General features: G+C 41.1%; 1 protein-coding gene across 1 annotated transcript in view; it reads right to left on the bottom strand.

Annotated features, from left to right (window-relative positions):
• Nucleotides 1–22,801, bottom strand: part of GPC3 (glypican 3) — a 439,276-nt gene that overhangs the window by 138,194 nt on the left and 278,281 nt on the right. Inside the window, exon 5 of the mRNA XM_082610706.1 lies at nucleotides 13,529–13,654. Within this exon, the coding sequence (XP_082466832.1) occupies nucleotides 13,529–13,654 (126 nt within the window). The remainder of the gene's footprint in view (nucleotides 1–13,528; nucleotides 13,655–22,801) is intronic.

The following is a 22,801-nucleotide window of genomic DNA, read 5'->3' on the forward strand; positions in this document are numbered from 1 at the left end:
CTCAGAAGCTCCACTGGGGTCGTGAGGTGCTATGGGGGAAGACAATTCCTTTAAGGTTTAATTATGTGAGTTTCACACCAAACTCTCCAATATCAGAAACTGAGACCTCTGACAACATCTCAAACAGCCAGCCTACCTGCTCCCCTGTAGCCCCAAAGATACCTGGAAGATCTCTTCTAATGAGAATGATTACACCCCGGGGCTCCTTTTGAATCGCTTTCACTTTGGTCTGTTTGGGAAGCCATCAGGGAAAGAACTGGAAATTCAAAGTCACCAAGGCGGCTTTATGGCATCCCTCCTCCTCTCAGACTCCTCCCTCCCTCAAATATCCTTGCCATAGGATCTCATGGCCTGTTAGAGCTTGAAAGAGCTTTAGAGGTCATCCTGTCTAACTCCTTCATTTTATAAATAAAATGCTGAAGGGCTGTGACTTGCCCAAGGTCACACAAACCAGCTCATGGTAGAGTTAAGACCCAGGCTGGACTTCTAGTCTAGGGCTAAAGGGTCTCTACTTGCATGGGCTCCACAGCTCCATAGGGGATACATAGGCAATGGCTTCATCATAAGAGATATTGTGTAGAGGAGATGGAATGGAGGTCATCGGCTCTTTCTCCCAGGAGATGCCACCTTCCGGCCCTGAGAAAATCTGAGAGCACAGAAGCATAGTGCAAGAGGCAGGAAAGGTACTGCAACTTTACTGGGTCTGGACTGGGGAGAGACCAAGGAAAGGATAGGATTTCGCAGCACAGGCCGGGGAAAGCCAGACAGGACACCCATCCCAGGTCTGCTGGACTAGAGAGGAGAGAAAGCTTAGATCAGGGTTTCCATCAAGAACAGGAAGAAGGTAGGAAGGTTTTGAACCCGTGAAGGAGAGAAGCCAAGCATCTGACAGGCAGTAGAGTGGGTAAGACAGCACAGATTGTCTGGCTTTGGATCCCACCTCTCTTACTAGTGCTGTGGCTTTTGTTGTTAACCGTTATCAATAAATCATGTCCAGATCAGAAGGCTGTGGTGAGAATTAACTTACTTAATGCACACGTGGTAAGCACCATAGAAATGTTAGCTATTATCATCATTAAGCACCTTCACTGTTTCAGTCCTACTTTCTGCAGTCAAATGCTCTACCACTGAGCTATACCCCCTCTGCTCAGTCCTACTTTCTGAAGTAACACTGCACCCTCAGACAGGATTTGGAGGGGGCAAAGGGAAGAGAGAAGTTTTCAGAATGCCTCAGGCAAGAAAAGGTAAGAGAAGGTAAATAGAGAAGGCAGAAAAACCAACAGAGCTGCAATTCCCCAGCTCTCCTTCAACCCTCCAAATGTAAACCTCCTACAGCTGCACCTTTTCCCATATTTAGTAGCTCCTAAGGGCACAGGTGCCAGGAGGTGACCAACTGTCCCTCTTTGCCTGAGACTGAGAAATTTCCTGGGACTCGGGACTTTCTGTGCCCAAACTGGAAAGTCTTGGGTGAACTGGAACAAGCTGATCGCTGTAACAGCCAGAAGGTGTTTGCTGTTCAGAATTGCTATTTGTTATAACTAGAGTGCAGAGCATTACTGCTAAATGCCATCTACTGGGGTTTGGAAAAGCTGCGTTATCCAGAAGCCATGCGAAGGGGGTTTTAATAGGATTTTCTTCGCGTCTATGAAGGGGGAAAAAAGAGTTTCTTCAATAAATGGGTTTCACCAGGGGAACGTTAGCCAGTTTGAGGATGATGGGCTTTAGCAGGACATTCACACAGCAATAGCCTCATTATCAATGATTCTTATTTGTTCACTTCGATTCTCCGATGCAGGCTGTCTTTCTCCATGTTCTATTCCCAGCACTGTTATTTATATGTGATTGCAAGTAATAAAGCTGCATTTATTGTAAAAGTCTGTCACTCAGACTTTTCATTAATTTAAACTGATGCTACAAATCCCTCAAAGTATTTCCTTATGCAGGGTCAACTGGTTTATTCAACACCATGGAATGACTTGTTTAAAAATAGAATTTGTGGAAATAGGTGAATTTTCTTAAGGAAAACACATTTTTTAAGTAATATTTCTGGAGAGATGCATAGAGAGAGATACTCGGGAAGCTGCTAAAAACTCTGTGTTTATAAAGAGAGCCAGTAATGCTGTGTTAATTAGCCAACATATAGTTCCATTTATTCGTGGTAGAACTTCCCTCCGTATCTGATCTACTTTTCTACATTAACACCTAGTAAATGGAGGGAGCCTCACAATTTTCAAAGCTATTTCATACATGTTTGCTTATTGGAGGCTCACAACACCCTATGAGGTTGCCAGGGGAGTCATTAATTTCACCATTTCATAAAGGAGAAAACAAAACAGAGGGTTTAAGTAAACCTGTCCAAAGGCACACAGACATACCATGGGGAAGCTAGATCTGGTACTTTGGTTCGTTACCAACAAGTATGTTTGTTGGTTCATTTATTGAATTCAATAAAAATGTATGGAGAGTCTACTCTATGGAAGGTACAACTAAGCAATGAGGATATACAGCTAGAAGACACAGTACTTGTCTTCTAGTGGAAGATTAGAGAAGACATGTAGCCGGAGGTGTGCCAGAGGGACACCTATGTGCTGAGGGTCTTAACCCAGACTAGGGCATATGGGGCAGGGGGATTCAGGCTCCTCAGAAGAGGTGCCACTGAGTCAAGGATAAGGGAAGGTGAGCCAGCACAGTACCTTTTTCTGGCCCCTTCTAGGATGGTCCTGGTCATTAGCTTTTCAGCCTGAGTTCTTGTGCAGCATAACCCCCTACACATCCCTCCAACTCAAGGCTGGTCTACCCTGACCTCGGGTGAGGCCAGATCACTCTGGCTCTCATGAAACGGGGACTCATCCCAGCTCCGGGCCTGAAGCTGCGCCCAGAAGTGAGAAAGGGGACAAAACGGGCCAATGAATGGCTCAAACTAGGGTGTTTTTTTTTTTTGCTGTACGTGGGCCTCTCACTGTTGTGGCCTCTCCCATTGCGAAGCATAGGCTCCAGTCACGCGGGCTCAGCGGCCATGGCTCACGGGCCCAAGTGGGATCCTCCCAGACCAGGGCACAAGGCTGTGTCCCCTTGCATCGGCAGGCAGACTCTCAACCACTGCGCCACCAGGGAAGTCCCTAGGGTGGTTTAAGATCCATCTGACACGTGGATCACTAAAATATTTGGAGGCAAAAAGTAGGAAGCTCCTGTGACACTGGAGCTACAAATGAAAATACATTTTCCTTCACAGGGAAATGAAACTTCCTTACAGAGGTGACAAATCCAAGGATCAAAGCCAAACTCATGTAAAAAAGTAAAATTCATTGGCTTGAGAAATTGGGAAATCATGACCGATTTTAATGACCTCTTTCCTTTTCCACAAAGGTTAATCCAAAGGTGACAGAAAGGACTTCAGAGCATTGGACGACTAGACCCTTCCTGGTTTCTATTGTAAGTAAAATAGGAAGATTACCTGAGTCAATCACTGTTAAGAAGTTCTAGGAGGAAATGTCAAAACTGCCTTTGCTATAAAACAAGATATTGAAGGTAGGAAGTCCAGTCCAGTCCATACCCATAGATTCAAATAACTCTCCCTTGGTCACCAGTGGACCCAAATGCCCACCATTTGTGCCAAGTAGGGCCAGGGATGAGGATTTTAATGTTTTTGCAGAAGGGAGAAGAAAAAAGATACAAATGAGAGGGAGCACGTAAAGCTGTTTCCCTGAAGAATTAAGAAATGGATCACTGAAGGGAGCTCAAGTCAGGCTCCAACTCTCTTCCAGTAAAGAACTGGAAGGACCATTTTTATAGGCTTATTTTATCGAATAACAGCAGTAATAGCTCCCCTTTCTTGAGGGCCGACTGTGTTCCAGGCACTATACTCTGTATTTCACAGTCTTTCTGAATTCTCTCAACAATCCTTTAAAAGTAGAGATTATTAACTCCATTGTGCAGATGTGGAAATGGGCTCAGAGAAGACAAAGAGCTAATACATACTGGAGCAGAAATCCAAACCCAGGCTTGCTGACCCCAAAGTTGTGAGCTGAAACACTCTACCCCATGGCTTTTTACCACTGCCATGTAACTTCGCAATTTGCCACTGTGTGCTTTTTGTTAACTCCCAACCGCTTGGCTTTATCAGTAAAAATCATCAGAGAAACTCAAGCAATATTTTGTATTTGCTTAAGTATAGGAAGAAAGGGCAAAAAGACTGGAGAGCTGAGTTCCTTTCAATGGAGTCCCCAAAAGCTTACCCTGGGGGAAGAACTGGGGCCAGTGGCACCTGCCGACCGTTTCCTGCAGCCTGCAGGGGAGAAAAATGAAAACCACAACCATAAAAGTCCCAACAACAAGGCAGTCAGAGGGGTGTAAGAGCAGAGCCGTCGGCAAGAGGCTCCCAAGAAAGAGGCTTCCCTAACAGGCCTCTCCCTGTCCTTCAAACTCGGAGTCGCAAGAGTCCATTTTCTTGATACTCAGCAACTAACTACCAGAAATAACACTTCTGGGTCAGAGTACCTGGATGAAAATGTTTCAGGTGTGTCCCATTTGTGTCAGTCAAAGGTGTTCTGATGAAGTGACACTGCTATCACTCAAGGACTGACTGTCTACTTCACCAGGAAAAGGCCAGGGCACTTGTGCCTTCCAGCAGTCTTGTTTCAATCAATTCGTCACCTCCCTTACACGCTCTCTGAGGGATGAATAAAAAGCAATGGCAGATTTCAAATTCGTAAATAAATATCAACCAGAATGTATACAGCCAAAACCATGTTGGGTCCCATCGACGACTCTGACATTACTTAAAACATTTCTGGAATGCCTCTCTGGAAAGCCCACGTAAAGCCAGTTTAAGTGTCACAAGAAATAAAGAGTCCCCTTATTATCCTCTGACCCCAAATGAATCCCAAATGTTATGACCCTTCTTGAGCAGCCTCCCCATTCAACAGTTTGGTTCCAGAAGACGTAGAGATATTTACCCCGAATCCAGTTTACCTTTACAGGAAGAATGGCCTACAGCTCTTCACCCTTGCTCTGGACCTTTACCTGTCCTGCTCAGCCACACTCTAATAACGTGATAACATCAACAGCTATCATTTATTCAGTGCCTACGGGCCAGCACACAGCTTCACAACAATCCTGCACAATAGGTACCATTATGCACATCTTACAAACAAGGTAACAGAACGTGATGCTAAATGACTTGCCAGAAGCACAGAGTCAATGTGTAAACCAGGATGAAAATCTCCATCTGTATCATTCTAATGAGTGTGCTTACTCTTCCTGGTAATGCACCCATCACCTGGTTCATGCATCCTAACCTCTCAGGGTCTTCTCCCTATAATTGTACCACTGATGATCAATGGGCTGAACACCAACAACTTGCAGACTGCGGGAATGGCCATATGCCCTCAAGGCTTTTCCTAAAGAAGATGTCGAAAGATATTTTGAAGACTGGCAGCCTCAGTGAAATCAGTTTGTGACCTACCAAAGCGCCTAGTCGGAAGGAGAAATACTTCAAGGACATAAAAGCCCTGATGTGTTAAATAAATAATTTCTTAAAAGCCATTATAGTCCTTCATGGACCCATCTCCTAAACCTTCCCAGCAAAAATAGAAGAGCTCTGGTGCACAGAGCAGTGATAGTGAGAGGAGACAGGTCTTACTCCACCTTCAAAGAGGAAGCTGTGTGGTGATATTGATTTGTTGACGGTATGGATATGCTGGGACCTGCCTTGGGGGCCCCAAATGCTCTCCGTATAATGAGATGATCCAACTGAGCACGGTGGGGCTGGCGTAAGAACTAAGAGAACACAATCTGCTTCAAGAATAAGCCATCCAGCCTTCAAGAGGTGGCTACAGACATCACTGCTGAGCCACGAAGATGTCTCCTCCTGCTACTTCAGACCTGACAGGTGACAAGTACAGCCCATCCTGAACGTGGCAGACCATATTATGCTGTCAGTCAGTAGGATAAGCTGGGTTTTTCTCACTCAGTTCTGCAGGTAGAGCTGCTGTATGTGACACTATAATCTTAAGGGATAAATGTCACTGTATTGCCGTAGAGTAGGTTCTGAAAAATAGCTGTCACTAAAGACAACTTTTGACATAAATCTATAATGGAAAATATGTCAGTCTAAGCCCTTAGAGGAATTATTACATGGGGGTGCACCCAAAATTTATCTGTCTTACCTTACCAGATTATAAAAAAAATCTCTAGCTGATACAAATATTTCATGCTACACCAAGTTAAGTCATTTTCTAGGTAATCTATTTTTCCTTCAAAACTTTTCCATGAAAAATCTTGACTTACCTAAAGCAAGTTAGAATATATAAGCTGCCATACTAGCTATACCTCAGTATTTTCATTCTAGGACATACACTCAAATCAGAAAAAAGTGAAGTGTCATGTTTCTGCTTCCAGGAAAACTGAATGAAATGAAATCCAAAAATGTCTTAAGGGGACCAAGAGCTTTGGAGGCAGACAGTGCTCCAAACAAAATAAAGTTACTTTCCCAGTCAAAAAAAAAACACACATATATATATATATATATATATATATATATATATATATATATATACCAAAGCCATATTTGTCCCTCTCTCTCTCCTGCCAGCCTTTCATAAGCAGAGCTTCCTGCAGGACAGAACTAGCAATGAGAAGAGCTGGGGTATTGAAGGCTGCACCACAGTTTCTAACCCTCCGACCATCACAACAGGGGCTGCTAAGAAGAGCTATAAGCCTTGGCTACAGCAGGAGTTCAGTCTGACTTGTGCCTAAACAAGTTCAGAAGTAAATGACTTTAGGACCTGACTCAAAACCATTCAATATTATTTCCATGATCCGCTGTTTACTTTCTTTCCTGTGCCCACTTCCTCTTGGCTCTGTTTTTTATTTTATATTTGCCTCCCTATTGGTGTTTTCATTGGCTATCCCATATTCAGAGTTCTATGTACACTGCCTTGAACCTTTTGGAGAAAAGCTACAACGTAAACCTAAACTAACAAACGAAACTCAAATAATAAATAATAACCTATTTTAGCATGACACCATGGGAGCTATATATAGCGATTGCTGCATATCACTGGCCTGTGCTGATGTGATTGGAATGAGCTGTGCAAGTGCATAGGTGTGTCTGAATATGTATACACTCCACACAGTGGTCTTTTCTTCAATTAATTCCTTCATAACCAGATTGAAGATCCTGAAGGTCTTTCCATTTTGCTCTTTAAACCAGTGAAAATCTTGCTAGTGCTAGAAATTGGTCCCTCCCCTACCTCAAGTCCTCAAAACAGTGTTCTTAAAATAACTACATTATAAAAACAGAATCGACTATTTCCCCCCACCTTTCCTACATTATAGGGCAAAACCCAGCCGTTTTGTTCATCTCATTTAAGAAAACATTATTTTGTACATGTCAGGAATTGGGTGTTAATGGTTCTCTCATTCATTCCCACTTGTTGATATGACACAGTCTATCCCTCCAACTCAGCAGAAGAAAAACAGTCTCGTTACGCTATTTTTCTGAAGCATCCAGAAGGTTTAGAGACAAGAACAAAACTCCTTGAGAATTAAAATAATTGCTTTGTATATTCCTGCTTCTGCCTTTCCAATTAAGCAGAGAAATCCTGGAGAGGTGCTATAAACATTGGAAGACTTGTCTGATCAGTGGAAATAAGGGAGAATTTGCAGTGAGTGTGTGCGTATATCATTTCTCAAGTGAAATGGAAGGTAAGATTGCATAGGAGGGAGAGGACACACCTTCACTGCAATGTGCCCCTGCGGATCTCAGGGAGTTTATTCTCTAATGCCAGGTGCCCCATGTACTCCACTGAGAGTCCCAGAGTCATGCTGAGAAAATACAAAATGGATACTGATCCATAATGAACAAAAGTGGCCACGCAGATCTATCAGCCAGAAGATAACAGCAATATTCTGGGGCTGACATCTTGATCCAGGCCCATCGAGCACAGCAAAATGGCAGAGGAGCAACAAAACCAGCTAGGACTGGATACAGAGGGAACTGAGGCATCGTGCCACAAAGTATTAGTAGTTGTATATGTGGAACTGATAAACCTCAAAGTCACTAGGGAAGTATAAACTCCTGTAGGAGGTATGCGGACTGCAGGAGAGACCAGCTAACTATACATGCAGCGCTGAGAGAAAAAAAGACTCAGGGGAGAAAAAATGCAAAGGAATATAGAGATGAGGCCAGGTGGAGGAGAGGCTAGCATTTAGGTGGTGGTCAAGTAAGATGGGGATGGGAGACCTGAAGGCTGTCCTGTCCTCAAGGTTAAGGGTGAGCCAAGCTGATTCAGAAATGGTGGGAAAAGCCTGATTAGAGCAGTAGTTGCTCAGGGTTAATATAAAAATGGGTGGAAAACTGATGACTGGATAAAGAAAATGTGCTAAACCCATGCAATGAAATATTATTTGGCCACAAGAAGAAAAGAAGTGCTGATACATGCTACAATTTGGATGAACCTTAAAAACATTATGCTAAGTGAATGGTTCCATTTATATGAAATATCCAGAATTGGTTAGTTGCCAGGGGCTGGAGGAAGGGGAGATGGGAAGAGATCACTAATGGGTATAAGGTTTCTTCTGGGGTGATGACGAAGTCTTGGAACAAGACAGAGGTGATGATTGTACAACATAGTGAATGTACTAAATGCCACTGTATTGTATACCTTAAAATGGTTAATTTTATATTATATGAATTTCACCTTAATAAAACACACACACACACACACACACACACACACACACACTAGCATGCACGCCCAATACAAATGGGTAGGAGCCTCTGCTGTGACGGCTCTGAGGGGAGCTCTCCCTGGACTGCTGAGGAAGGAGGCTGGTTGACTTTTTTCCTCTCATTCTTCTCCTTAAGTTGTAAACTCCTCAGCAGGGGCAGGCACTGCATTCTGCCTATCACTGGATGCCCCTCAGGGCCTCGTACATAGTAAGTGCTCAATCTTTGTTGAAGGAACCTGCATTATCAGATGTTAAATGTAGAAAAAAAAAACCAGTATTTTTTTCTAACTAAGGTTTTTGAACATGTATAGGTTCAGTTTCTCTCTTATGCTATTTTAAAATAAACTTGATTAAACAATAAAACAGGACTTACATAGTATCAGACCATCCAGAAGAAGGGTGAAGATTTCAGCCAATTATCCAGATATTTGGCCTAACAGTTCTAAAAAGGTGTTTGAGAATGTATTTGCTAATTTGTTCACTCTTCATACAGGCAAACCCTACATTTAGCTGTTAAGCCCAGTGTTAGCTTACTTCTATGGGCTCCTTTATTTTTCTCTTGGTCTCAGAGATTCTGTAATTGAAATTCACTGTAGGTCTACAAAGGCAAAAGAAGGAGGATTTTCTGCCTTTCGCAATGGTAGGAGATCTTTGCCTGTATGATACATGGTGACTCTCATAATGGAGTATACCTCACACAAGCCAAGCTTGCTAATTTGAAGATTTCTCTGTGAAATCCTGGAAGCCAATATTTATCTCCAGCCAAGATGAGGAGGTGGTGGAGGGAGGGGGAGGTGAGATGGACAAATGATGCTTATGTGGTACTCCCTGAGACTAGATCTGTGAAAACTTTCTTTTCCTGCATAGTTCAACTGATTTTATTCATAAGAGATAAAAATTGAAAGGATGTGAAATATGACCTTATTTAGAGAGACAATGACTTGTTTGACTCTTTAAAAGTTGAAAGATCTGTACGTCCATAGTAGGAGGGTATAAACAGCTATGACAACCCAGCTGACATGGATAATGATCAATATTTTCTTCAACGTCAATATTTTCTTTTTAATCAGGTGTCTCCACTGACAAGTCTTGTTCTCTTTCAAGATTCTTGATTTTCATAACTTTTCTTGACTAAAAGTAAAATATTTTCAAAGGAACACAAATCCAACCTATAAAGGCAACAAAGTCACAAGCCACTTGACAATATGAATTGGCAACTGTTACTTAAGACTAAATTAAATGAGAAATTAAATGAAAAGCACTGGAAAGAGGATTTAACTATAGATGAGACATGCAGCGCAAAGCTAATCTTCATAAATGGTGCAAACAGAGGGCACACGTGTCCTCAGGCTACAGAACTTCATATTATTAAATGTATATTCTTGAGTAAAAATCTAGTTTGACACTATTCCCTAGTCCCATCGTTGCGTTAGGTCAGTGATTAAAGTACAGGTTAATTATAACCCGAGGTTGCCAACCATGGAAGGGTCACTTCCTGGATTACATTATCCTTATTCTGTCTACCAACACGTTTGATTTCCTTCCTTCCTCCCACCTTCTTTGTCTTCCTTCCTTCTTTTATTCCTGCAGAGTATATATCAACAATAAAAGTTGTTCCAAAAAAATTGTTTTTTCAGAAGTACAAGTAAGAGTTTGGAATAATGGCTTTCCTCCATACTATAATATTTATTTTATTTTATCATTTTCAATATCTTAAGATATTAAAAGCTAACAAATTAAACAAAGACGTTTAACAGAGTTATTTTAATGGTGCAGAAGTGCATTTAGTTAGCTTTTGGACTCATTCAAAGTTAGCAGGCTTTGGATTCTTCCATTTGATAGAAAAGGACTTTCTTGGTTCCAGGACAACATCCTTCATGAAAGTATACTGAACATGAAGCAGTTTATATGAGTAAAATTCAATTTTTAAAAATCCCACTAATTCGGGACTTCCCTGGTGGCGCAGTGGTTAAGAATCCACCTTCCAATGCAGGGGACATGGGTTTCATCCCTGGTCCGGGAAGATCCCACGTGCCGCGGAGCAACTAAGCCCGTGCGCCATAACTACTGAGCCTGCGCTCTAGAGCCTGCGTGCCACAACTACTGAAGCCCACGTGCCACAACTACTGAGCCCACGTGCCACAACTACTGAAGCCCACGCGCCTAGAGCCCGTGCTCTGCAATAAGAGAAGCCATGGCAATGAGAAGCCCACGCACTGCAACAAAGAGTAGCCCCTGCTCACCGCAACTAGAGAAAGCCCAGGCGCAGCAGTGAAGACCCAGTACAGCCAAAAATAAAAATAAAAATTAAAAAAAATAGGCCTGCCTGACAAGAAATTCTTTTGAATTAACTAAAACTGGATCATCTGATATACTGGAAGACATATCCAGTGGGGTTACAACATTTGCTCTAAACAATCACAACAATGAGGAAACATATTAGTGCTTGATTCACAGGAGGTACTCAAATATTTGTTAAATGAGTAAATAAATGAATGATTACTTTAGTAAAGAAATATAAACCAAAATTTCCATGGTTACAAGATATGCTGCTTAAAACAAATTAGTGTTCAGGGATTGTTCACTTTTCACCATCTTAATATACCAGTGGGTAAGCCATTGGGATGGTCTCTCATCAAGTTTATGCAAGAACCACATATTTGACCTGTGGGCGTTTTCCTTTTTAAATATTATATCCTTTATATCTGTTTTAAGGCGTCTGCTTTTTATAAAGCCAAATACCAACTGCTCTTCTTTGACAATTTAAATGAATATGTGGTAACAGTTAGGTACATTTCCATGATTCTATTCAGTACCTGACAGAGATTTTAGGGTGATAAAGATACACCATTTCTCTAGAGTGGGCTGCATGGGGCCATTAATCCCTCCAGCCTGATTCACATTTGCTACAGAGAAGTCTATCTCCAGGGTGGCATGCAACCTCAGTCTCATTAGCACCTCATTCTCATTGTTCCAGGTCAGTACAAAGCTTAGTTGAGAAACAAGCTGTTTTCAGGCATGTGTTCTACTTTGCATTGGGAACAGGAGGGGTGGGGGGGGAGGGAGAAAGAAGAGAAGTAACACGAACTGAGCTTCCAGTATCTGCCAGTCTGCTAGGGGCTTTACCTCACCTACTAGGTACAACAACCCTGTGAGATGCCCCTTCCTTACAGAAGAGGACCGTGAGACTTTCTAGGTGAAGTGACTCACCCCAGGCCACACGTAGTCAGTAACAGAACTGAGGTGCAAATCCAAGTTCATCTGGCTCCAAAGCCTTCCTCTGCCCGTGACATTACATTGCTAATTAATTCCATGATTAATTAATGATTAATTATCCTATGTCCGGATATTGGGTTCCACTAGAATGTAAGCTCCTGAAAGCAAGTAACTTGCCTATCTTTTTAAAATTATTATTATTATTTTTTTTTTTTTGCGGTACGCGGGCCTCTCACTGTTGTGGCCTCTCCCGTTGCGGAGCACAGGCTCCGGACGCGCAGGCTCAGCGGCCATGGCTCACGGGCCCAGCCACTCCACGGCATGTGGGATCTTCCCGGACCGGGGCACGAACCCATGTCCCAAGCATCGGCAGGCGTACTCCCAACCACTGCGCCACCAGGGAAGCCCTAACTTGCCTATCTTGTTCACCCTCATATCCCTAACTGCTACCTTGGTGCCTAACACATAGTATCTCAAACATAAATGTTGAAGGTATGGATGAATGTATAAATCCATAAGGAAATGAAACACACAGGCTGCCGGAGCTAGAGGTGCTCTAATCCAACCATCTCGGCTTTTAGTTGGGGAAAGTAAGGCTCGGAGGGATTAAGTCGCTTGCCCTTGGTTAAACAACTGGTCAGTGAAAGATTCAGAACTTGCATCCAGGTCTCTTCTGTATTCTCCTCTACAACATGCTACCCCTTGCACAGACATTTTTGAAAGCATGTTCATCAACTCTATATGGTTTCCTAAGCATTCTACCCTCCCGATTTAATTCTTTAATTGTAAGCTATTCCTTACACATGCAAAGCAATGGAGGTTAGGAATACCATTAGCCCACTAGAATGAAAGCTCACTGAGGACAGGAAAATTTGCCTGTTCTTTTCTCTTCGACACGACTGGCACTTAGAAAATGCTCAGTAAATATTTGCTGAAGAAATGAATATATATTATTTCCTTTCCAGCAATAAGCAAATTCTTCAGAGATGACGAATGTTAGCACAGATTATACTAAGAAACACTCAAATGATTAAACATTTCAGTAAAAATACTGTGAAATGGTACTCCTCCTTCCCTCCCCTTTCTTCTTTCCTCTATCTTCATCTAGAACACGGGGCACAGGGTGGGGGAGATAATGCTATTTCATAGGACTGATGTAAGGATAAAAAGAGTTAATACATATAAGCACTTAGCATGGTGCTTAACATGCAGTTAACTCTCAATAAATAACAGCTATTAGTACAAATATGATTTCTTCAAATCAATCAATCAATCAATAAGGGCCCACATAATGAGAAGATGGAAGAAGCCAAAAACACCTCTCCCCCAAAAAAAAGACTTGTTTTATGCTTTACAATTTGTAAAATGTTCCTGAATCCATAGTTCTCCATGTGCTTCAAAGTTTGTAAGTTCTATGAGGGCTATAAGTTATAGATGGCATCCGCCACGTCAGAGATGTTCATGTGTATGTTTTTTTCTAGAATTTTTCTCATGAAATGGAGAGAAGACATAACATTGAGATGAACATATGATAAGTATTCCTCAAATATTGCTATATTTAACATTAGAAAAAGATTACCTCTCCACGAGTTCTTGTCCATTCCAGCAAAGGGTGTCGTTTTCAGCCACAGGGCTATGGCTGCAGATGTAGCCAGGCAAAGCACTATAGAAGCTGATGAAAGATTTTAACTTCTGAATTAGTTCCCTGAAAGAAAAACAAAACATCTGTGTATAAGATGCAAGTAAACCCAGTATGAGGAAAGTTTAATTTCCTTATCAGCATGACAGAAAGGCTCTGCCAGGCTGATTAGAGCAATAAATGATTTAAAAAGACATTCTTGGCTACAAGGTCACAATTTAGGGTTTTTTTAATCAATAAAATGATAGAAAAAAATTTGCCTGCCATATAAGGTGCTGTTCCTCTCAGAAGGATGATTTAATTCCACCATCCATTTTTCTAACACGTTCAGCTTCTATTTTTTGTTCAGATGCTGTTACCCGCATTCTCAAAGGTGCTGATTACAAGGCACACCGGAGCACTACATATCTTTTGGTTTCTGAGTGTAACTGAGTGCATTGATTGTAATTTACAATGCTATTACCCTAGAGATGGCCCCTTTCCATATAGACTCTGGCTAATAGTTGCAGATCAGAATCGCAGGGTGCTCAGAGCAGTATAAGCTCTGTGAAATTCTCCTGACAATATCATCAGAGAAACTCATATTTGCTAAAGGAGGAAGGTTTCTTTGTTCTTTGTTTATATATTGTGGTTCCTATGGGGGTGGGAGGGGTCCTAGTATATTTTATTATATATTTGCTCTGGCTTTCATGTTATGAGTGAGTGTGTGTGTGTGTGTGTGTGAGAGAGAGAGAGAGAGAGAGAGAGAGACACCAAGCGAACGTATTATATATGCAAATATGTATAAACACACACCCATAAATACCCAGCAAAACCTTTGGCCTATTATCTTCTTTCAGATGTACATGGACATACAAAATAAGACACTATAGACTGGAAAGAAGTATTTATGCTTATTAAGAAATATTAAAATATCTATGCAATAGATGTCCAGTAGTAAACAAACCAAAATAAAATACTCTTTATTTTCTAAAGCAACATTCCTTGTAGAAAGGAAGTTAAAGAGTACTTCATATATATTCAAGTCTATCTTAAGTCTTCACTAAGTTTTTAGAGACTCTCACCAGGGAATTTACTGGCAGTGGAGGAATTATGCAATACTGTCTCCTGGCTAACAATGGACTGACCTGATATATAGGCCTCTAGAGAAGCCCAGAAATGCCTTCTGGGGGTTGTTCTCAGATCTGGCCAAAAGAGGAAGACTGGTGGAAATTTTGTCTTGCATTTAATGCCATTTTCCATTTTATTACCATAAAACAATTCATTTCAACTAATAATTTAGAGAAAGAGAGAGAGAGAGTGTGCTTACGACACTCAGCACATCTTCACAAAGGCGCGGGTCACAGTAAAGCCAGGGTGATGTACAGAACAACTCGAGAAGGGTTATTGAGACATATATAACTCCTGATACCCCAGCAGTTACTTCCTGCTATGCTCAAACCCTCACAGCCTACTGCTGGTTGCTGAGCTCCATCAATCTCCAAAGTGAAGAGGCTCAATATAGGGCTCTGAAGATAAAAGTCAACACTATAGTTTCTCACAGAGGAAAAAGATGGGTTCAGTTAATGCTAATAGGGGAGATGCTCTGTTTTACAAGGTAATAATATGGTTCCCAAGAGTGGAAACTGAAAGACTAAAGGCTGAGTAATTCCCCTCATTCCATGAGGAAATGGAATACAGCCATTAGTCTATGGGAAGTGATGGCCCTCCCTTTAATGAAAGAGTTTCCCTTAGGCCTCCTCCTACCTTCAAACTCTCTCTCGCTAACACAGCACATAGCAAGAAAAATTGAATCTCATAGCAAAGCCTTCCAATTTGACTTCCCTAGAAGTTAAATCAAACAAACAAACAGAACACTCTGAACTTCTTCCAGCCTCCCAACTCTTGCAGTTTTTTTCTTGGCTGATCATAAAGATCATTGACAAACTGGAGAAGATGCAGAGAGGGTCTATCTAAATGTCAAGGGGCCAAAGGGCTGCGATAAACCTAAGACCTCCGACTTTAGTATGAAGGAATATTACTTGGTAGGGTCAAAATAAAAGTCTAAGAAAGCCACAAAGACTGTGAATAATGTCTAGGTCATCAAATTCTAGAACTCGGGGATCTCTCTGAAACTTGAACAAGGTAACTTGGGGAAATAAAAGACCATCCTGCTTCACAGAGTACTCAATACCTCCATACTACATACAGGATGGACCTAGGGAGAGAGAGTGTTTTTAAAACTTGCTTCTGAATTAGTTATTTTGAATTTAGAACGCAGCTTCATTTAGGAACTATGATATAGTGATGGCTGGATTCTCAGAACAGCCTCTTAAAACCCATTAGGAGTAGGAGCTAAGAGCACTGCTTTTGGAGTCTGACCCACGTATGTTTCAAATGCCAGTTACTCTCTCACTTATTTAGCAGTGAAACCTTACTAGACAGATTCTAAACTTCTCTGAGGCTTAGTTTCTTTATCTGTAAAATGAAGCAAATGATAGGTTGCTGGGATGATTAAATGAGACAATGCATGTAAAGTGTTTAGCATAGTACCTGGCCCAGAGTAATACCTCCACAGTGTTAGCCATTTGGCAATTTATTTCCATTATTATGAGCCTGTAGAATATAAATATAGTATATATATGAAATATATATTATATTCCAGATAAATTTATGTATGCAAGAGAATTAAGTTGTTTTCAAGTTCCAGATAACTTTACATGCGCAAGATAAATAATACTTCATCTTGTAAGGTGGGTATTAAAGAGTACAACCATGTTTTCTCCCTAAATATTTTTCCTGTTATTCTTTTTCAAAAATTAGCTAGCTATTGGGCTGGGTAAATCACTGGACTAATCTGGTATAGCAGTTTAGATGGTCTTTGCCTGGTAGGAAAGTGGTGGTGGCCTTCACAAGGATTTGTGTCTAAGAATCTGAAATTGAGTATCAAATGTGGAAAACAAGCTAAGATGAAGTCGAGTTTAAAAAGGTAGGTTAATCATCAGGGGAAGGCAAATCAAAACCACAGTAAGATACCACTTCAAGACGACTATAATAAAAAAGACAACAAGTGCTGGGAAGGGTGGGGAGAAATTGGAACTCCCACACATTGCTGGTGGGAATGTAAAACAGCACAACCACTGTGGAAAATAGTTTGGTGGTTCTTCACAAAGTTAAGCATAGAGTTACCACATGACCCAGCAATTCCACTACTAGGTATATAGCCAAAATAATTAAGAGCAAGTACTCAAATAAGTACACATACACGCATGCTCATAGCAGTACTATTAACAATAGCCAAAAGGCGGAACGAGACAGGTAGGTAAACAAACACATATTCTATACAATGGAATATTATTCTGTCTTAAAAAAAGTATTCCTGCATGCTACAACATGGGTGAACCTTGAAAACATTATGCTAAGTGAAAGAAACCAATCATGAAGGATCACATATTATATGATTCCATTTATGTGAAATGTCCAGAATAGGCAAATTTAGAGAGGCATAAAGTAGATTAGTGGTTGCTTTGGGCTGGGGGGATGACGGTTGGGGAATGATTGCTAAAAGGTATGGGATTTCTTCTTGAGGTGATGAAGATGTTCTAAAATTGATTGTGGTGATGGTTGCACAACTCTGTGAAAATAATAAACACAGCTGAATTATATACTTTAAATGGATGAATTGTATGGCGTGTGGATTATATCTCAATAAAGCTGTTATTGAGATTTACCTCCAAAAAAGGGTAGAGAAGAGGTGAAATATGTCTCAGAGAAAGAGAGGCTTTGTCTACAAGAGAGAGATACTCCTTGGAATAGTGGAAAGAGACGATCAGGAGAGCTCGGAAAGAGCCAGGTTTGGGTGGACATGAAACAACGGCCCGGGTGAAGGGTGAGAAAAGAAATTTATAAGGGCCACAACTTCAGCACTGCAAGAGCTGCAAACAGTGGTAAAAATCTATTTCTTCCTTCATCTTATAAAATGAAGTCTGCTTTTTTCTCATCATAAAAGAAATATATGGTCACTATTGAAAATTTATAAAATATAGAAAAGTAGAAGGGGGAAAAAACCTTATTTATAGTGCTACCAGCCAGATAATCACACTTAATATTTGGATATATTTCCTTTCTAGACTTTCCTCTCCCAGTGAAGTTTTATGTTTATTTCTCTACAACCTATTCTTCTTGATAGGCTTGTTCACCGAGTTCTTTTTTGTTCTCAGTGTATATTATTCCCATTAGAACCCACCTAGAATCCCAGGTAGATTTGATTAGAAAAGAACATCAAAATAATGAAATAAATGCTGGTTTTCAAGTAATTCCCAGGACCTGTGGGATGAGGCAGTAGCCACTTCAGTGAGAACAAGGAGCAGGGCTCCAGCACATTTAGCAAACTGGCCAACACTCCCCAAACACAGTGTTACGGTGCAGGCCATTCCTTCACGCAAAAGCTTCTAAATACTGTGAGAAAACAAATTTTGGTTTCCAAAGAAACTTTTATTTTTGAAAGGAAAGCCAGACCTCCTATTTTTCAGGGTAGAAGACTTTCTAAACTGTTGGAGAGTTAATGAGCTTTTCAAAAGAGGGCGACAACAGGTAATAACGTCCTCTGACATCACAGCCCTGAAAGCAGCAGAGTGTGACAGGAGTAGTTTACTGCCTACTGGGTTTACTGCGCCTGTCTTATTTCTTCTCTTCTTCGTCACTCCTTCCTAAACTTGTTCTGGCATGGGAATTAAGTGTAGTTTATTTTTACCTTTTCTTAAATAAAGCTTTCTATCTCCCTGCTTATAATTTTAAAAGGAGGTGAGTTGCATATATTTCTATTTATCTCTTTGAAGAAAGATACCTGAAACTAAATTAAGTGACATATTAATTACCCATGTATGACTCAGTCCAGATTTCTTTTCTTTGTGCTAGTAACCCATGACAGACAACAAAAGAATCTCCAGCCGTGAACTAAGGCAGTCTGCTCAACTGAATTGTCTCTGGAAAAAAAAAGGATAAAAGTTTGGACAATTAGTTGCCCGGGATGGGGAAACAATTTGATTGAAGGGAATGCTCTTTGATTCGAATTCCACTTTATTCTAATCATACATGCCAAACATACCATTTGACATATAAATAGTGAACCCTACGGCTCTCACTTGGGACAAACCCAATGCTTGCTCACAGCAGTCTACTCAGGAAAAAGAGTCTCTTCAATGTGTTAAATGTGGAACTAAAGGACAGGGCCCCTTTGCATGCGCGAGCCATTTTGAAATACTGCAGCTAGGCGCCCGTGATCTTCCCTGGGGGGCTCCCACCATCCTCAAGAGAAGCGTCCCCTTCTTGGGTTGTGGCCGAGGGGATTCCCTTTGCTTTCTTGCAATGATTTGCTTGGGCAAGCATCAAAGCAGCACTAATTGGAAACCACTGCAAGTAAAAAGCAGCCTTTCATCCCCAGCTGCAGATCCTGAACTTTTCTCCTTTATCATTAAGGATCTTATTTTTCTTAATATAAAATAATATGAGCTCATTATTTAAAAAAGAACACAGAAAAGCCCATAAACTATTTATCATTAGAATGATGCAGAATCACACTTATTTCTGCTGCAGAGAACCTTTCATGGCCTGACCCCAAGCTATAATTTTCTACATTCCAGAGACTAGCCCACACTTTTTCTCACACTGTTCCCTTTGCCTGGAATACCCTCTTTTCCCTCCTCCATCTGTTGAATTTCTACTCTTCCTTCAAGGCCCAGCTCAAGAGTTACCTTTTCGCAGGAGAGCTGCTAACCTTCCCATCTATGACGCGGCCACTCTTCTGTACACAGCTCTGTTGTGGCACTCACCCCTCAATGCATCAAAATGATTTGTGTGTCTGTCTCCCTAACTACGTTAGGAGCTTCTCCTAGTCCTCAGAGCCTAATCCTTACACCAGCATAGATGGTGTTCACAAAAGTTGAAAGAGGTAGAGTCCTATTTAGGGCAGAATGACTTGCACCAGACCTGAAACTCGTCGATTCACTCAGGACATACTTTGTTTTGTTCAGAGGGTGGAAGGTAGCCGTCTGAGAGGGAGTGGGAGTAAGCATTGATTCTGGACCAGGGAGCTGAGATCAGCCTTTGTTCTTTTCTTTCTAGGTCATTTACTAGTGTCACCTAATCCACTGCCCCTTTAGACCAAGTCAGAGAGGAAAGGGAGGAGGGGGAGTGCAGGACAGGGAAGGCTGGAAATACGTAGATGTACTTTCACAAGGGTGGAGGGACTGTGTGACTTTCTCACAGGTTAGCATCTGGGCCAGAAGCTTGGTGTGTAGATGCTGAATGGACTATATTCAACTACAGATTTTGTGTTTGGAAAAGGGAAAGATATTGCTCATGTCATAAAATACCAAACTTTATGGGCGATATGCAAATGACAGGGTACACATTATCATAGGGGAAGTGGTGAAAGAGACATTCAATAGGGCAAAGGAGGGAAAGCCTGACATCTGAGAGGAGCTGAAAATATTAGAGTTGGAAAGGCCTGTGAAAATGTCATTTCTTTTATTCTGATTGTACCACTTATGCATCTTGTCCTACACTCACTGTTTTAAATCTGATGACAGATATTTTCTATATTTGTATCCAAAAGGAATGCTGAGTCCCATACTTAGGCCACCAGTTGAGTATCAAATCGCCTTTAAATTGAACTAAGCTATTTCTAAGATTAGTTGTGTGTTGCAGACTACCCAGTTGGGGGCAGACAAAACAAACAGATGACTTCTGAATGCTACCAAAGGAATCCTGCGTTTCTTTGTGTGTTTTTATTTTAATAAGGCAACGGGGCTTTTCAACTCACAATCAAATTCAGACAGCTTGCTCACAACCTCCACAGACTGAATGCTACAATAGAGTTCCTTTATAATTATCATATTCTTAACCACAGAGGATGGAGCTGGAGCATGGGTGCGAGGGATGCTGGAGGTACATATATTTTTTTGGACAGTGTGAAATCCTGTGCAGAACATACTGAGAAATGTACAGAGGTTCTAACACCCTGCCACATCAGATTGCAGGGGGCAGTGCATTTAGCAAGAGATCATCTTAATCCCCTATTCTCCACTCTCCCTAAGAGGGGTTACAATGCTATTTGACAGAGTTAAATGAAATCAGACACTCTCCTGTTGTTTTATTTTCTTATTCTGCCAGAGAATTCAGAAGGAAGGGCTCCATCTCAGTTTTGCTTCAGTGTGCAAAAAAGATGAGAAATACCATGGGGTGGGCTCATGTTCCCAACACCCAAAGGAGCCCTGCCTGACTACCACTTACTTAAGTCTACGGGCTTTTGCAATTTTTCTTACTATCCTTTCTTTTCTTTGGGGGTTAGCAACACATTCAAAAACCAATCTAAACAAAGTATCAAATCTGGGTGCTTAGCCAAAAACTCATTTACCGATTTTTTTCTTTCCCTGGAGGAATCAACATCCATAGAGCCCTCCCTGGTAAGGCGAAAGGGAATAGGTCCCATAGAGCCCAAGATAGAAGCCATGGCAGCAGGACCTTAATAAACGAACATCCTATTTACTTATCAATGTGTCTAGGTTGACAGGGTGATCTCAAAATGCGACTGGAATACTGTGTTTATTTTGAAAAAGCATTGCATGTGATTCTGTTACAAATTAATATACCACATCCTCAATAAAGCCTCCACTATACCTGGGCAGAGGTTCTCTCCTTCCCTGTAGGCTGCCTCTTTGCACTTACAAAACTGTTTTGAAATGATCGCTATTTAAGTCTATTTCCACATTAGACTGATTTGGAGAGCAGAGACTGTGTCTTGATTTCCAGTGCACAGTATACATTATGGCACATAATAGGTGTTTCCCAAATTTCTGCTGAATTGAACAATATATAATATATATATAATAATGCTATATATATAATGTTTTACTAATATTATACTATAAATGTAATATAAATATAATAATATATAAAACAAACATTATATTACTTATAATTTCTATTTTATTTTATATTTTATAAATAATTAATCTATAATATTATATAAATTCCTCACTTCAGTGCAATATGCAAGAGGTTTCCACTAGTTAAAGGTCAATAAGTGAGGTTAATTCCTCAGGTGGTTTGGGCAAAGAGTGAAAGCAATGGAGAGCAATGGACAAAGGACAGAAAGGGGCTAAAGAGGGCCTGGAGAAATGGCCTAATTTTGTCTTCCCAGAAAGACAAAAATTTTCCCAAAGAACCCCTATGGTATATGGAAATGGTTCTCAGAGTATTTTGGTGCCAGGACCCCTGTGGTGGTTTTAAATATGTCCAGGGAGTTCCCTGGCAGTCCACTGGTTAAGACTCTGTGCTTCTACTGCAAGGGGCCCAGGTTCGATCCTTGTTTGGGGAACTAAGATCCCACATGCCGTGTGGCACAGCCAAAATATAAATAAATAAATAAAAATAAATAAGTAAATAAATTAAAAAGTCGACACACTCTTTGATACTGCTCCTTTCGAGAGGTGGAGCTTAATTTCCCTCCCCTTGAATGTGGACTAGAACTGGTGACTTGCTTCTAGCAAATTGAATATGTCAGAAGTGACAGTATGTCACTTCAAAGACTAGGTCGTGAAAGACATCTCAGCTTTCTCCTTGCTCTCTTCCCTGGCTCACTTATTCTGGAGAAGCCAGCAGCCATGCTCTGAGGACACTCAGAAGGTCCGTGCAGTGAGAAACTGAGTCCTCCTTCAAACAACCAACCAGCACTAACTTGCTCCATGTGTAAATGAGCCACCATTAAAGTGGACCCTCCAGCCTCAGTCAACACTCAGTGGACTGCAGCTCCAGGTAACACCTTGACCAAAATTTCTTTGAGACTGAGGACCACCCAGCTAAGCGGCTCCCAAATTCCTGACAGAAACTGTGAGATAATAAATGTTTGCTGTTTTAAATAACTATGTTTTGTAGTAACTTGTTATATAGCACTAGATAACCAACATAACCCAAAGGGTCCCCCCCACCCCCGGCCGTACCATTCGGCACGTAGGATCTTAGTTCCCTGACCAGGGATGGAACCCACGCCCCCTACAGTGGAAGCGTGGATTCTTAATCACTGGGCTGCCAGGGAAGTCCCTTTTCTTTCTTTCTTTTTTTCTTTTCCAAAGGGTTCTTAAAAATTATTATGGACCCCAAAGAGCTTTTGTTTACATGACATATATTTATTGATATCTACTGTTTTAGAAATTAAAACTCAGGAAAAATATT

Source organism: Mesoplodon mirus, assembly GCF_964341445.2.
Source record: "Mesoplodon mirus genome assembly, chromosome: X".
Taxonomy (NCBI): domain Eukaryota; kingdom Metazoa; phylum Chordata; class Mammalia; order Artiodactyla; family Ziphiidae; genus Mesoplodon; species Mesoplodon mirus.